This window comes from Mus caroli, unplaced genomic scaffold (assembly GCF_978045245.1).
Source record: "Mus caroli unplaced genomic scaffold, Mus_caroli_1 scaffold_15, whole genome shotgun sequence".
NCBI lineage: Eukaryota > Metazoa > Chordata > Mammalia > Rodentia > Muridae > Mus > Mus caroli.
Genome location: NW_028227270.1, coordinates 24564433 through 24579517, shown reverse-complemented (window position 1 = coordinate 24579517; position 15085 = coordinate 24564433). Strand labels below are relative to the sequence as shown.

Here is a 15085-nt window from a genome sequence, read left to right as displayed (position 1 = left end):
TAGACATGACCTTTATTTAGTTTTAATTCTCTTTTTTTCAATAGTTTTACTCCCCCTTTATATTTGATATGAAATACAAAAATAGGAAAAAAAAGCTGAGAAATTCCTTGCATGGCATCCACTTATATCAAAACTCTAATGCCAACATCATTTGAAGATAGAACCATTTTCTCTAAGCTTGCCACCCTTACTTGTTAGACAGTAATTAGAATGATGTAACCAAAATTGTTTTCTTTGCATTTAAAAGTCTGGTGTTGTTAATTAGTTAATTTATTTTTTAGAACTACTAAAGAATTCCCAGCATTCACAGTGTCATTTCCTCACCCTGAAGTTTCATGGAGTCACCAAAACACTGGAGGTAAGCTTTCGTGAACATCAATACATAAGAGAACTTTTAAGAGTAGAAGATGTCTTTCATGTGGCTCCCCAAAGAACTGGAGCAGAAAGATGGGGGCTACCCCCAAAGTTATTGACTCTGTGTGGGATATGTGTGCCTAGCCTTGCAGAGACTTGATGGGCCAAGTTGGGGGCAGATTACCCAAGCTGAGGCCCATGTTTTCTGAGAAGGGGAGGGAGGGAAAGATTTTGAGAGGGAGTGACCAGGAGGGGGCAGTAAGCAGGATGTAAAGTGAATAAGTAAAAAAATGAATGAGTGAATGAATAAGAAAGAAAAAAAGAGTAGAAGACCTCATTAAATATGGATTTATTTATAACTAGGCTTGTGTTGAAGTTTCAAATCAAGTTGTTGCTGACCCTTAATTATAGGTAGACTGCTCATTAGAGAAATAGAGCAGCTGCAGCCTATATCTATTGTTATAAATGTGTCCTCTTCATTTTTTATTTTGAGGAATTATATTTGAAAATAATAATTGCTTTGCCTCTTCATGACCTTATTAAAATTTTATCTCTGTCTCACATAGACCTATTTAACCATTTTTCCCCTTTGATATTGAGGTATCTTGCTAGGGATATTTTGCCTACTGTTTCACAGTGGAGTAAATATGCATTGTGGCCAGTGATTGTAGGAGTGGATTGTTAAGCTCTCTGTGCTCCCAGCAGGTGTACTGCACCTGCCCAAGAGCTTTATATTTTAAAGATTTATTTATTTATTATGTAAGTACACTGTAGCTGTCTTCAGACACCCCAGAAGAGGGCATCAGATGTCATTCTGTATGGTTGTGAGCCATCGTGTGGTTGCTGGGATTTGAACTCACGACCTTCAGAAGAGCAGTCAGCGCTCTTAACGGCTGAGCCATCTCTCCAGTGCCCAAGAGCTTTATATTTTAATAAGCCTAACTAGCTTAATGGTTGGGCACGTCCAATCCTCCCCTTGGCTATCACAAACTCCCCTCCAATATTCCTCAGTTAACACTTTGTAAGTCTCTGTTTTCCCTTTGCTGCCCTGTTTCCTTCTGGACAGCCCTCCAGCCCAGCATGGGGCCACTTTCCCTTTGCGCTTCTCTTTCTGCTGTCTCATCCTCCTGCTTCTCACAGCATGGTTGTCCTACTCTCCTCTCATGGGAGGATCCCTTCTCCTCCCCTGCATGTCTTGCCCAGGAATCCTAAAAGTCCCACCTCTTTCACTCTGTGCAGCCATCAAGAAACCAACTTGTCAGGGACCTGCAGTAAACATGTGAATTCCCGTGTAAGCACAATTCAAAGTCCCAACAAGTGATATCTTCTATTATAAGAAATGGATACAAGTACATGATAAAAAAAACCTGTTAACATTTATAAACTTCTACTTTATACTACTATATTACTATTTTTGCTATCACCTACCCAAACATGTACTTCTAGTACTCAGTTTTAAATCTATGTTATTTTTCATGTTTCTAATAAACATTTATTGAATGCTGTATGAATTTTAAGTACACGATCACTTACCTGTCTTAAAGCATGAAGATAACAATTCGTATCTGAAGGACGTCATTGCTGAAAAGATGTCTGTGGACAGTACTGAAAGAATAAAAGCTTAATCTTCACTGCTTCTACTAGCTATGCTATGACAGCTTAAATACAGGGGGAAACAGTAAATTTTAGTGCATGGAAGCATATTTTCTAGAGCTCATAATAATATTTAAAAACATTAAATGTACAAATGGTTGTCTGAATACAAGAGTGTGATTATAATAAGACACTGTAAAGTTTCTGTGACTTGAAAGCAAGGATCTGTTAATGCATGTGCTGTTTTCTTTTTCATCTTCCAGTACTTAGGGGTTGATCCTCACATACACTGACCAGGCAGTGCACTCCAACCCACTTTCCTTATCTAATAAGTATATTCATAGAATGTAATATATTTTTGTCACTGTAAGTAGAAAAAGAAGAGAAATGAGTAAGTCAGTTACCCTTGGAGAAGGTAAGAATTATGCCAAGAAAGGGAAAGGCCACTTACATAGCACCAGTGGGACACCTAAAATCATGTAAGAAATGGAACTTAGTGTCTCAAGGTAACAGGTAACTGAAAGCCAATTAAGGAGACTTTGCCACAGTCTAGACTCTTCTATTATTAGAAGAAAAGTTTTAAACAACCCCGCTTTATCATTATCACATGCTATAGAAGGGGTGACTTTACACTAATATTCTTAAGTCAATACATAATAATGAGAATTTTTTCTAACATTGACCAAGTGCAACTTAATAGATAATATTCTGGGACAAAATGTAAAGTTACAAAAAAAAATCCTCTTGAAGCTTAAACTGTTGTAAGTAAAAAACAGAAAAATCACTCTGTTCTGATCTGGCTGCAGATCAAAGTGGCGTCTTTCCAGCTATGCAGAGCAGAGCATTCCTCTTGGTCCAGAGAGTATCATGGGGTTCTAGCACTGTGCCTGCTTGTTTTGAGTAAATTATGTCACTAGGTTCTAATTATTGGGTGCAGCCTTGGGTGTACAACTATTTTACATGCCTAAAAGGCATTTTTATTATGCTCATTACATTCCATCCTCTGGTCCCAGAGGCATACATAGTACCAATGAGGACCACATGTAAGAATTAGTTTGCAAATTTGGGTTATAATAGGTAAAGGAGAAATCATACATTAAATATCCAAACATTGATAAACAAATGCAGGAAAATAAATCTCAGGCACTAAAACATACAATTATTAAGCAAAAATGATCAAAGAAATATAGATCACAGGATATTCCTGTGATCCCGATGGTATATACATATTTTCCCAAATTCATATTTTCTTTATGTTTGGTATGCACCAAGTTGAAAAACACATTCAGAAATAAGAGGCGATGCAATTGCTTTAAAAAAAAAATGTTGCAGACTAAAAGGGGGCATAGCAGATTTGGAGCTGTAGAGCCCTGAGCTAAGCCAGTCATTCTGGAGCATCATCCTAACTTGATCAGTAGGAGCATGTGAGTCATGATTGGGGCCAGATATTTCTTCTTTTATTAATGAAAAGAGCAACTGTGAAGAAACACCACGACGAAGGCAACCCTTATAAAGGAAAACATTTAATTAGGTCTGACTTACAGTTTCAGAGGTGCCATTATCATCATGGCAAGAAGCATGGAAAGGGTGCAGACACACTTGGTGATAGAAAAGCTGAGAGTTCTATATCTTGAGCTGCAGGCAGCAAATGAAGGCTGGATTCCACACTGGGCACAACCTGAGCTTAGAAGACCTCTGTGATGGTTTGTATATCCTTGGACAAGGGAGTGGCACCATTTGAAGGTGTGGCCTTGTTGGAATAGGTGTGACCTGGTTGGAATGGGTGTGTCACTGTGGGTGTGGGTATAAGATCCTCACTCTAGTTGCCTGGAAGTCAGTCTTCCACTAGCAGCCTTTGGATGAAGACATAGAACTCTCAGCTCCTCCTGCGCCATGCCTGCCTGGATACTGCCATGCTCCCACCTTGATGATAATGGACTGAACCTCTGAACCTGTAAGCCAGCCCCAATTAAATGTTGTTTTTTATAAGACTTGCCTTGGTCATGGTGTCTTTTCACAGCAGTAAAATCCTAACTAAGACAACCTCAAAGCCCTCCTACATAGTGACACACCTCCTCTAATAAGGCCACATCTCCTAATAGTGCCATTCCTTATGACCAAACATTTAAACCCATGAATCTATGGAGGCAAAAACTATTCAAACCACCAGAGTTTCTAATGTTGTTTCTCAGTTTTTTTATTTTAATATCACAAAAAAGCAAATGATGAATTTATAAAGCATCAGGAAGTCTGGTGAGTCTCTGGGGGTGCCTATCTTATGTCTCAGACCAATGTATAAAGACCCTCTCTTTTGGCAAAATTGGCAACTGCTTGGTGGAGTAGAACCAAGCATTTGGAATACAGTATTTCTGCCTTGAGGTGTCTGTTACTATGGAAATGAATCATGTGAAGTTTTTCCAGTCACAATTTGCATAGTTGTGTGCTGGAAACACATATAGGTTTTCCTTCTGGTGCCATTAGTCGACTCTGGAGCTCATTGTCATAGTTCTTTCTAAAATAAAGTTTACTAGACAAGCCCCAAATAATCATTAGGAATTTACATGCCAAAAGGGCCAGTTAATGTATACAAAAAGCCAGGTCTCCTTTATCCAGAGGAATAAGTTCCAAATGTGGAAGCAAGTATAATAAAATCTAAAATCCTACCAATCACATCAAATAAAGAATATTTTTTAAGGTTGCTAACTTTATTGGTATAGGCAATAGTGTTTGCTTTGAGTACAGCTGATAAATGTTGGACTCTGTCTATCTGTCCATCAGGTCTTAATATCCCTAGTAATCTCATAACCCATTGACTGAAATCATAGCATGTTAAAGGAGAGGACAATGGAGATGTCCTTAATGGTTGTGCTAACATTTTGTAGCAAGCCATATTCCTGTTCGTTGTTATATAGTATACCTGGATCAAAAACATGTCTCTCTTCAAAGGTTAGGCTAGAGATCTTGGGCATGTTTACCTCTCCTGAAAAATAAGCTGTTTACACTAATAGCATTGTATATAGTCAAATAACTAGGTTTTGCAGAATAAAAAGTGGAGTCCAAGGTGTTCATGGGGATGATATAGATGTCAACTGTGAGGTTGAAGGCCTTTGGAGCATACAACAAGGTCTGTGAGTTGGTTTGCAAAGACTGAGGGGAACACTGGACAGAAGGTGGGTGTCCACAAAGGTGTTGGGCCCAAGTGAGGTGCTAGGTAGTAGACATCCTCTGCATTAGTCCAACTAGTTCGTAGGAAACAATCAGTAGGCATAGCAAATACATCCCAGTCTCCTAGGCAACACATCTTTATGATAAGCTGGGACTGTATTGTCTATATAGGTTAACAGTAAATGTATTTTGCAAAATGCATACTTATACCAAGAGTTTTCCTTGGGTTCAGTAGAGTCTTACAGATCATTGTTTCTCTGTCTCTCCTCTTTGAATAGTGATTCTTAGTTGGATATATTTTTCTCGTTGCCTCTTCTTCTGAATCAGTTGTAGCAGATAATTTTGCAAGAGTTAATTGGCTACACTTAGTCTCTTCAATTTTTTCAACTGTGTATTTGAAGGCCTATAATCAGTTTGTAAATAGTATCTAGTCCATCAGACAAGTGTTGGGGCCGGCCTGCAGCTCTCATGTCTGGATTCGAGCCTGGGAGGCATCCTGGAGCTGAAAGAGAAGAGGGAACCTAGGCGGGTCAAGAAATAATGGAACCAAGACATGCTAGTCTGTTCAGGGTTCGCCAGTTTACCAAGGGAGTGTGCTTATAAGGGGGAAGGCCCATCCCCTACCAGTCCATTCTTGATGTCTGGAGCCAGCCTGTAGGTGACATGCAGGATAGGATGTTCCTACGGAATATCTCAGGGGCTTCTCAGCAGGTAGCAGTCAGTGTCTTGGAGAGAGCAGTGGCAGGTGACAGAACAAAAGAGCCATCTAGGTCGGAAGGCTCCGTGCTAGGTTATCTCCTTCTTAGTGGCAGCAAGGTCAAAGTCTGGATCAGCCTGCTTCAGGGCTGAGGGAGGCTACAGACAAGGTGTTAATAGCCAGTGTTTGTTATTTGGTAATATTTCTGATGTCTGCTACTTCTGCCTTGATGCCCAAAAGAACAAAAGATGTTTTGCCAGCTCCAAGAAAGGAGCCATCCAACATTGCTCTAGCAGCCATCATTGTAAAAGTTTTCTTGCAGCAAACCTATTTCCTGAAGAGTAGGAGAATGCTGGTATTCACCTAAATTCAGACTCAGAGCAGAGTTCTTCAGGCGGGAGCCGCAATTGGAGGTTGAAGGTAAGTGGGATTGTCCAGCTCACAGGTGTAATTGCAGGTAGGATAAGGTCAGGCATCATTATGGGTACACTTGGAACCACTGGTGGGGAAGTAAGAGGATTGACAAATGCTGCCTTGTAGGGCTATGAAGAATTTGTTGTTCCTGTCCCATCCTCTCTTAGTGATGCATGGTATCAGTCTGCCTCTTGATTCCACAGCATTTCCGTGTTATTGGGAAGACATATATCATATCAAATTGGGATCCTTTGTACACAGTTACTGCATGTAACATACTGAGTATGGACTTAAAAACCACAAAGTCTCCAATGCTTCATTCTTTGATAGTCCAAGAATTATGTAGAAATAACAGAATCATGTAGAAAAAAATAAATCGGTATTTCCTGAGTTATAGTTTGGAAAGCTTTATACCTGCAGTTTTTCACAGTGTGATCTGTCTGTAATATGTGGTACCTTGGCACAAGGGAATCAGGATCTAGGGTATCCTGTGGTTGCCAGTTGTATCATGTCTGCTCTTGGGTTGATATAATCAGTTTGGTAGCTAGTATAAAACCAGGCCAGAATTTCAACAGACTGAGAACCAACATTTCATATTCTGGGAGGAAGTAAGTGTGTCATGTTCCTAGTGTGTGTATCCAGAGGAATTGGGGAGTCTATTGATTCATTCTCATGGATTGTATGCATGGTGTCACAGCTCCACAATTGGTCTTCATTTGGCAAGCAGAATTTTTGGTTTTAAAAATGGGTTCCAGTGTATTGTTGATAATTACTATATTCTTGTTTTTTGTTTCTTAGGGGTTTTTGTTTCATAATTCTTCTTTAAAATGTGTTAATAAATGTAGTTGTAAAGTTGTAAATCGTCTGAAAGTGGTGGATGAAAAAGACTGGTAGGTCAGTTGGGTTACTTCATTATCGCTTCCCTCATTTATACTTGATGTTTCGTTGGTGGTATATTAAACACTGTAAAGTGATTGAAGCTGATGATGGACTGTGTGGTGATAACAGATTTGTTCTCACAAGCCCAGTGTGAATTGGGTGATTGCATTGCGAAGTTGTACCATATGCAAGAGGTGACATTAGTCAGTATGTTAATCCAGTTTGCATTGGTTAGTACCCATCTCAGAGATTCTGTTACGGGGGTTGAGCCCTTTTGCATCAAAAATTGTAGTGGTATATAGACTGTGTTTGTGTAAAATATGGCTGACTGTGCTCTGGTCTTCTGCTGGACCTTCTTCCCTGGCTCCAGCCGCCAGCTCTTATACAAAAAGCCTTGTTCATCCAGTCAGCATTAAGGACTTCATAACCTTCCCCAGAGCAGCTTACCTTTCTTCTTGGGCAGGTGAGGAAGCAGACCAATATTTACATGTCCTGCAAGCCCAGCAATTAACAATTGAGAATACAGGAACATACCTTACAATGAGTGGGGGTGGATTATCCCAACAATTTTCTGCCTTCCTAATCAGGTAGCTAGCTATTCCATATATCCATTCTACCATAGTAGGGTAGGTTGGGCGATTCAGCTGTACAACAATACAGTCAAGTTTGGCCTATTCTGTTGTTGGTATAGTCCAAAAAGTGAATTTGGGTATTTGAATCCATATAGTGGTGGCATTGTATTCCAAGAGAGAAAATGTTTCCATGGTGTTCTCCTATCATTGTCTGGGTCAAAGGTATATAGTTCTGCGAAATTGTGGGTTTACATGGGTTTGTTGTGATTGGTGTTGACATCACCTCAGTCAAGTAACCTGGCTCCTCCTTCTGATCCTAATCTGCATAATCATATACATTTTCATTTGTGCTCCAAGTAGTTTTATTGTACTCATAGCCAAACACAATGTAATTTTGGAGTCTTCTATGTCTATCATCTCAAATCTCATTCTCTCCTGTTGTGAGCCGGCCCGAGGCTCACATGGACAGGGTACACCTGAGTGGCAGGCCGGGGCTGAAAGAGAGGGGAACTAGGCAGTCGAGAGAAAAATGGAGCTAAGTCAAGATTCCTGATCAAAGCTCAAATATTTAATGGCAAATGCGCTTATAAGGGGGGGGGGGGGGCGCCCATTCCTGCCAATTCATTCTTGGAGCCCAGCTGCAGGTGATGATGTGCAAGATAGGGTGTAGTCTCCGGAATCCTCTCAGCAGGTAGCAGTATCTTGAAGGGGAACAGAGGCAGTTACTGAACAATAGAGTGATCTAGGGAGGAAGGCTCCATCCTAGGTAATCTCCTTAGTGGCAGAAAAGTCAAGGTCTTATATGTGTGTGTGTGTGTGTGTGTGTATACATATATATACATATGCAAGGTATGAGAGGTAGAGATCAGGTATCTTTCTCAGTAACTGTTCACCACATGTTTTGAGACTGGATCATTCACTGCTTGTGAGTTTGTCTAGATTATCTTGCAAGCAGGTCCCAGAATCCTCCTCTCTGTAGCCAGCTTTTATGTGGATGCTGGGGATTGAACTTGGGTCCTCATGTTTATGCAACAAGTATTTTACTGAAAGAACCTTCGCCCCAGCCTCTCTAACCATAGTGTTTCTTTGAAATATTTATTTTTCAATGAGATGATAATATTACTATAAGATACTTTTATTAATTTATCAAGCTTTTAAAATGGCAGCTGGTATTATAAAATGTCAATTTTTTTGTGATGAAATTGTTAAAGACAATATGGGGAAAGGCTTCCTTTTAATTTTCTATCTTTTATTCTTTATTACTTTTTACTTACAAAGTTTTCTATATTATGCAAAGGAATTGTAAAGAATTTTTCATTTTTTAATTCTCTCAAGAATCTGACCATTTAATTAAGCAAAGAAAAATATACCCTCCCTTCATAAATAATTAAAGATATGTTTCATTCATTAGTATTGACACTTTTATGTGTATGGGTTTCTGCTTTCATGTTTGTCTGCATGTTCACCACATGCATGCAGTGTTCATAGAAGCCAGGAGTTAGAATCAGATGCCCTAGGACTGGAGTTAGAGATAGTTCTGAGTCACCATGTAGGAGCAGAGACTTGGGCTCACTTAAAGAGTAGCCAGTATTCTTAAACACTGAGCCATTTGTCAGTCCTAGTATTAATATTTTTAATGACTTAAGGTATGGGTTGTAGAACTTGTCATTGCTGCTTGACATGAAAGGTTCTAAAAGAATAATAAAATTAAATATTGGTTCTAAATGGAAAAAAAATATTGGCTGACTTCCACTGGTGTAGAATGCCATTTAAATCTTCTCTTAAAGTATTTATTTATTTATTTATTTATTTATTTATTTATTGTGTATGGGTGTTTTGCTTATATTTATGTCTGTACCACTTGTGTGCCTAGTGCCTGTGATGGCCAGAAGACAGTATTAGTACACTAGGACTGGACTTACAGACACATGTAAATTCGGTGTAGAAGTTCTTTTAGAATACCAGACAGATTTAATCTTTTTTATTTTTGTACTTTCATTATCAAATGTCAACATGAAGCAAAACACTGAAGACTAAAACAAGTGAAGCAGCCACTTCCTACATTATTCCTCTCCCTGAGGGAGTGGGGCTGGGGTTCAGCCTCAAAATTTTTGGATAGTGTGAAGTTTAGCAGGTATATTTATGCTTAGTTTCTTCCCTGTAAACCTGTGTCACCTGCAAAGCTGTATTCTGAGATTCAGCTGATAATTACTTCCTATTTTTTGTTAGCTGTGTAGATTTTTTCTATAATCAGAAGAAACCAAAAGAAAGAGATCAAATATTTGAAGCATCAATGAGATGTGAATTCTATCCACAGTAGAGCCTAGATGATCCCCTAATTCAAGAATACCTCATGTGGGTATTCTTCATAGCTAGAATTCATTTAAGCTCTATTACCTATCACAGAGGAGATGATAAAGCTAAGAAACTAGCCATAAATCCTTCCTCTATAGTTACAAATACTTAGAATAATCCAATAGAAATAGAGAGGTTTGATTTTAGCTAAACTAATTTCAAATAGTTACAATTTTGGTTGGATTCACACTGTTTACTACTCTAATTGGCCATTCAACCTGGGAGAGTGGAGCCTGAAAATAAGGCAGACTAACTAAAGTCTCATACAATAGCCAGCTTTATTCAGAGCATCAGACAGTTTATACCCTGAGGATTAAGAAAAGTCACATGTGTAAATTTCTCATGAGTTCAAGCTAAATATAATCACAAGAACAAATGTCATATGGCAAAAACATGTTTTTCCATAGAGGAATATAAGCAAATATCAGTATCAATTGTAGTGAGTACTCTAAACTAAACTCACTCCCATTATCCACTACATCTGGGAGGAACAAGAAAACAGGTTCCAAGAACAATTTCATGTTCATGTTTTTGAAGAAACATGACTTTTGAAGTTTACAAGACTTTTGTCTTGTCTTTTTGGAGTTTTCTCACAATCACTCAGAATTTTCTTTGCACAATTCCAACTTCAATCATTTCTGGACCCTGTTTCAACACCACATACTTTCCCACCCGATCCCTCCTCTTTGAAATAAAGAACCAAAGTGTATGATAGAACCCTGGTTAGTCTTGATCTCAATGTGTAGCCTAGGATAACTTTGAGCTTCTGACCACTTTCCTCAGTGCTGAGTTATAGACCTGGGCTGCACTACCACTCCAGGTTAAGGGTTCAAGGAGTATGAGACATAGAGCCAGTCTACCAGTTTTGCTATATCCCCAGCCCAAAAAATGGAGAGTTCTATTATTTTCTAAGTAATAAGTTTATAACAACAGATTGATATATTTATAAGATGCTTGATACATCTTTTGAATTATTTAAGAAAGCTCAAGTTTTATTGCTAGAAAATGCTGATTGAAGAGGGTATACTCTGTGGTTTAATAAAGGTTGAATAAATACATATTGTTCTGTTCTAGGGCATGAAGCTGAAAATTGTGAAAATTTACTACACTCAAAAAAGGTTGGTTTGTGTAATCAAGATTGGCTTTGTAAATTGTGAATTTAGATTTTTAAATCATGTTGCTTATACTAGGCAGTAATCTGACTAAATCACATCAATAGCTAGAAACCTATTCTTTTTTTGTAGGTTTGGGTGGGGGCATGTTGATACAGGGTCTTTCTTTGTAGCCCTGACTGTCCTGGAACTCACTCTGTAGACTGGCTTTGAACTCAAAAAGATCCACTTGCCTTTGCCTCCAGAGTGCTGGGATTAAAGGTATATACTATACCACCCGGCTATAATATTTTTGAAACTATAATATGATTATATCATTTCTCCTACTCTTTCCTCCCTCCAACCTCTCCCATGCACTCTACTTGCTCTCTCTCAAATTCATGACCTTTTTTTTTAAAAAATTGTTTTTACCTGCAAATATGCAGACCTATAACTCCCAACACTCAAGAAAGGTCAGAAGTTCAAATTTGTATGTGTGTATGAGTTCCTGTTTGTGTGATTGTACTGCTCAGTTTGTGTAATGTTACCAGTGTATGTATGACCTCAGAGCTGACTCCCTGGGAAAGACCATTCCTTCTACTCTTGCATTTTCCAGTTGTCTGTAGTTCCTTGTTTAGGGTTGAGAACCCACAAACTGTCCCCTTCCATGTTAACATGCTCAGTGGTGTCATCATTGCTCAGATCTTCTTGGTGAAACTTTCTGGGTATAGCCTTTCTGACATTCCTAGGAGACACAATCTCACAAACTCCCTCCTCTTCTAGCTTTATAATCTCTTTCCTCTCTTCTGCAATGATCCCTGGGCCTTAACATGCAGCTGTTGGCATGTAGATCTATTGGTTGGGACTGGGTACACACAATCTCTTGTTCTCCACATTTTAATCAATTTTGTTTTTCTGTAATTTTTCTCCTTTTGTTGCAAAGAGAAATTTTTGATGAGGGGTGAGAATTACACTTATAAATATTTAAAATTTTAGGAATTATGCTGGTTTAGTAATGTGGCAGGTGTAATTTCCTGTAAGATCCATGACTCATTGGCTCTGGATAGTTGTCTAGGTTTCTAGTACCAGGGAACTCTTGTTGAACAGGTCTTATGTCCAACTAGAGAGCTATTGGTTGCCACCAATATATGAGTGCAGATAGTGCATTCCTAGGGTTATTGTGCCATGCTGGTCATTGCTGCGGACTGGCCTCAGTCAGGCCCTCGATCCGCAGGGGAAATCAGGGTCCCGGTACAGGTGGGCAGGAGTCGGTGAAAGGGTGACAAACAGACACAGACACAAGGAAGTGTTGTACCTGAATGTAATTTTGTCAAAGTTAGCATCAGATTTATATATTACAGAAGAAAACAAAGAAGTTAGGTGTCACAGCAGGCAAGATACATTGAAGTTATCTGACACAAAACAGAGAAATGCCTTCAAAACACTGGCAAGAACCAGGCAATGTTTACAGTTAAGATAAAAACAGCCCTGCCTAGAGTCAGCTAATGACAGGGCCCATGTGAGGATTTCACACCCTAGTCACAGTTTATGCTATTCCTTTGAACCTTGTGAAAGCTTGCACCAGGGGGTTCTGCTCTAGCAGACCTTTTCATGAATAATGCAATACTATAGTTCTTCCTTAAGCCACAACCCTCCTTTTTCCTAGGCCATGGTAAATTCTTGCATATAGGAGTAACTTGGTTGCTCTTTTAAGTATCTGTAGGGAGTCTCCATTTGTCAGAAGAACTCACCAACTTTCTTCTAATATGCAATGTAGTCTGCTATACCTGGCTGAAATGAAGATTCTAAGTATACATTGCTAAGCTTGCCCTGAGATTTCTAACTCCTGTCAGGCAAACTGAGATGCCTGATTTCTAACTGTCAACACTGAGGCATTTCCTCTGGATGAATGACATTCTTACAAAATTCCAAGCCCAGGGTCAGCTCAAGGACTGCCTAGGACATTGGTGAAAACCAGGGAGTAAAGAGCCAGGGAGTAAAGTTCAACCTGATTTAGGTATTTGTAAAATCATTTCTTGGAATCACCTATAATAAAACAATACTGAAAGAAAGCACACAGATCCATATACCCGACTAACGCAGGGACAGGCTAGGAGCATTCTTGCTATGGGAATGCCAAGGTTCCAGGAGGCTAAGTTTCTGTGAAACTCTTTGCCTTGAGATTGCATCCAAGCCTTTAGGCCTGTCACGCAGACTTCACTGGAGTGGGTGTGGCAGGTCATTGTTGTGGTTCATCGGTGTCATAGCTGAGTAGGATTATTAGTTCCTTCCGTGCCTTGTGATCTTGTGTGGTGCCTTCTGGTGAAGGAGAATCTTCGTCTAAAAATCTGTTCATGTATATATTATTCTTCCTGACCTCTAATAATTTTGGTAATTCTGATCTGTGTTCCTTACCCACTATGACAAGACCCTTATACTTCATTTAGAGGAATGTAAAACTTGTTATTACATGTACCTAGATGATGGAGCATAACCTTTTTGTTTTTAAGGTTAATCACATTTTTTTCCTATTTCAAGCTTACATTCTCACTGTCTTGTTGCTAATGTTTTTCAAGGGCCTACTTTGTCTTTGCTTTCCACATGGAGCTGTAAATTGGCTCTGCCCACAGTGAACTCAAGTCCTTCTTTAAGATACTAAGTCGCTTCAGACCTCCTAGGCTCACCCTATCTTATCCAGCTACATCATCTCAGCTGTGCCTCTTATATATCCAGTTACCAAGCTTTTTTGATAAACTTTGATAAAAGCCAAAGGGCAAGGAAATAGGAATACAATTTTGAGTGGATGTGGCTTCAAAGGCAGCTCTTGTTAACATCTATAAAATACTGACAGATGTTTCAAAGAATTATTGTGAGAACCAGGAGCGTGACTTCTGGCCTGTCACCTAGTTGTGTTTGAATAAATCTATGTTGTTATTTCCCTTCTTCATAACTCATTTATTCATGCCTCAAGTTCTTCCTTTCCTTTGGATCTGTGGCAAGTAACTGATAAAATTGATCAAAGTAATTGCTTATTCTCTGATATTTTTCACTGGTTAAATCAATATTTCCCAATAGATCATCTGGGAAAAATACTTTTAAAACCTTTGGACAGCATGTTTTGGAAAATACATATAGTTAGCATTACAGATATATAAATTTATTTTATTAAGCTCTATTTGCTAGATATTGGATAAAATGGTAGTACATAGAATATATTAATTTCTTACTTCTTTTGTTCAACTTAGAACAAATTATTAGCAGTCTTAGGAGATGATAATGCATCCTGCCAGAGAGGTAGGAGATATGTTGTGGGGGAACAACCAACGTGATTGAAAACCATAAATTTCAATACCTATAAAGTACATTATTTTCCTGAGTAACCTAGTAGCTAATTTGGATAGCAACTTTAAAAATAATTCTGATATTGGGCATTCAAAACTTTGTAAGAACAAATACAACCTGTTAGGTCATTGCTCTTGAAAATAACTCCCTGGGAAACTTGTGTTTTATGTTTTTGTTGTTTTAAACAACAAAAACCTTGGGTTATTAGTTTAGAGTCAGGATTCATAAGATTTCATACACTTGCATCCTCATCTCTTCTATTTTACTCTCTGATTTCCTGTTCTTTTCTCATTTCACATTTGCATATTCATTCAGAAGGTGAAGTGGTATCTATTTTATAATTTTATGACTGAGAAATATTTGGCTAGAATTTTCTAGCATTACTTAGGCTGTGACATAGTGAGGTCATTTGTTAATTTAACTAACTAGAACATCTGTCTGTTTTGTTGGAACAGATAGTTAAAGCTTAGTTGAAGATTAATTTGTGATCTGTGATCTAGCCAATGTTGCTCTTGGTCCATTTAACCACTCTTGGTTAAATATTTAACCATGTAGTCAGGCATTATTGATTTCATACAGGAAAGTAATATAGATGAAGTAGAAAGTTGGTAAAAAAAAAAAAA

At 38.5% G+C, this 15085-nt stretch overlaps 1 protein-coding gene across 5 annotated transcripts in view; it reads left to right on the top strand.

Annotated features, from left to right (window-relative positions):
• Positions 1-15085, top strand: part of Ankrd31 (ankyrin repeat domain 31) — a 154392-nt gene that overhangs the window by 31596 nt on the left and 107711 nt on the right. For all 5 annotated transcript variants that reach the window (XM_021180851.2, XM_021180850.2, XM_021180849.2 and 2 more), the window contains exons 5-6: positions 282-358; positions 11104-11147. In XM_021180851.2, the coding sequence (XP_021036510.1) occupies positions 282-358; positions 11104-11147 (121 nt within the window). The remainder of the gene's footprint in view (positions 1-281; positions 359-11103; positions 11148-15085) is intronic.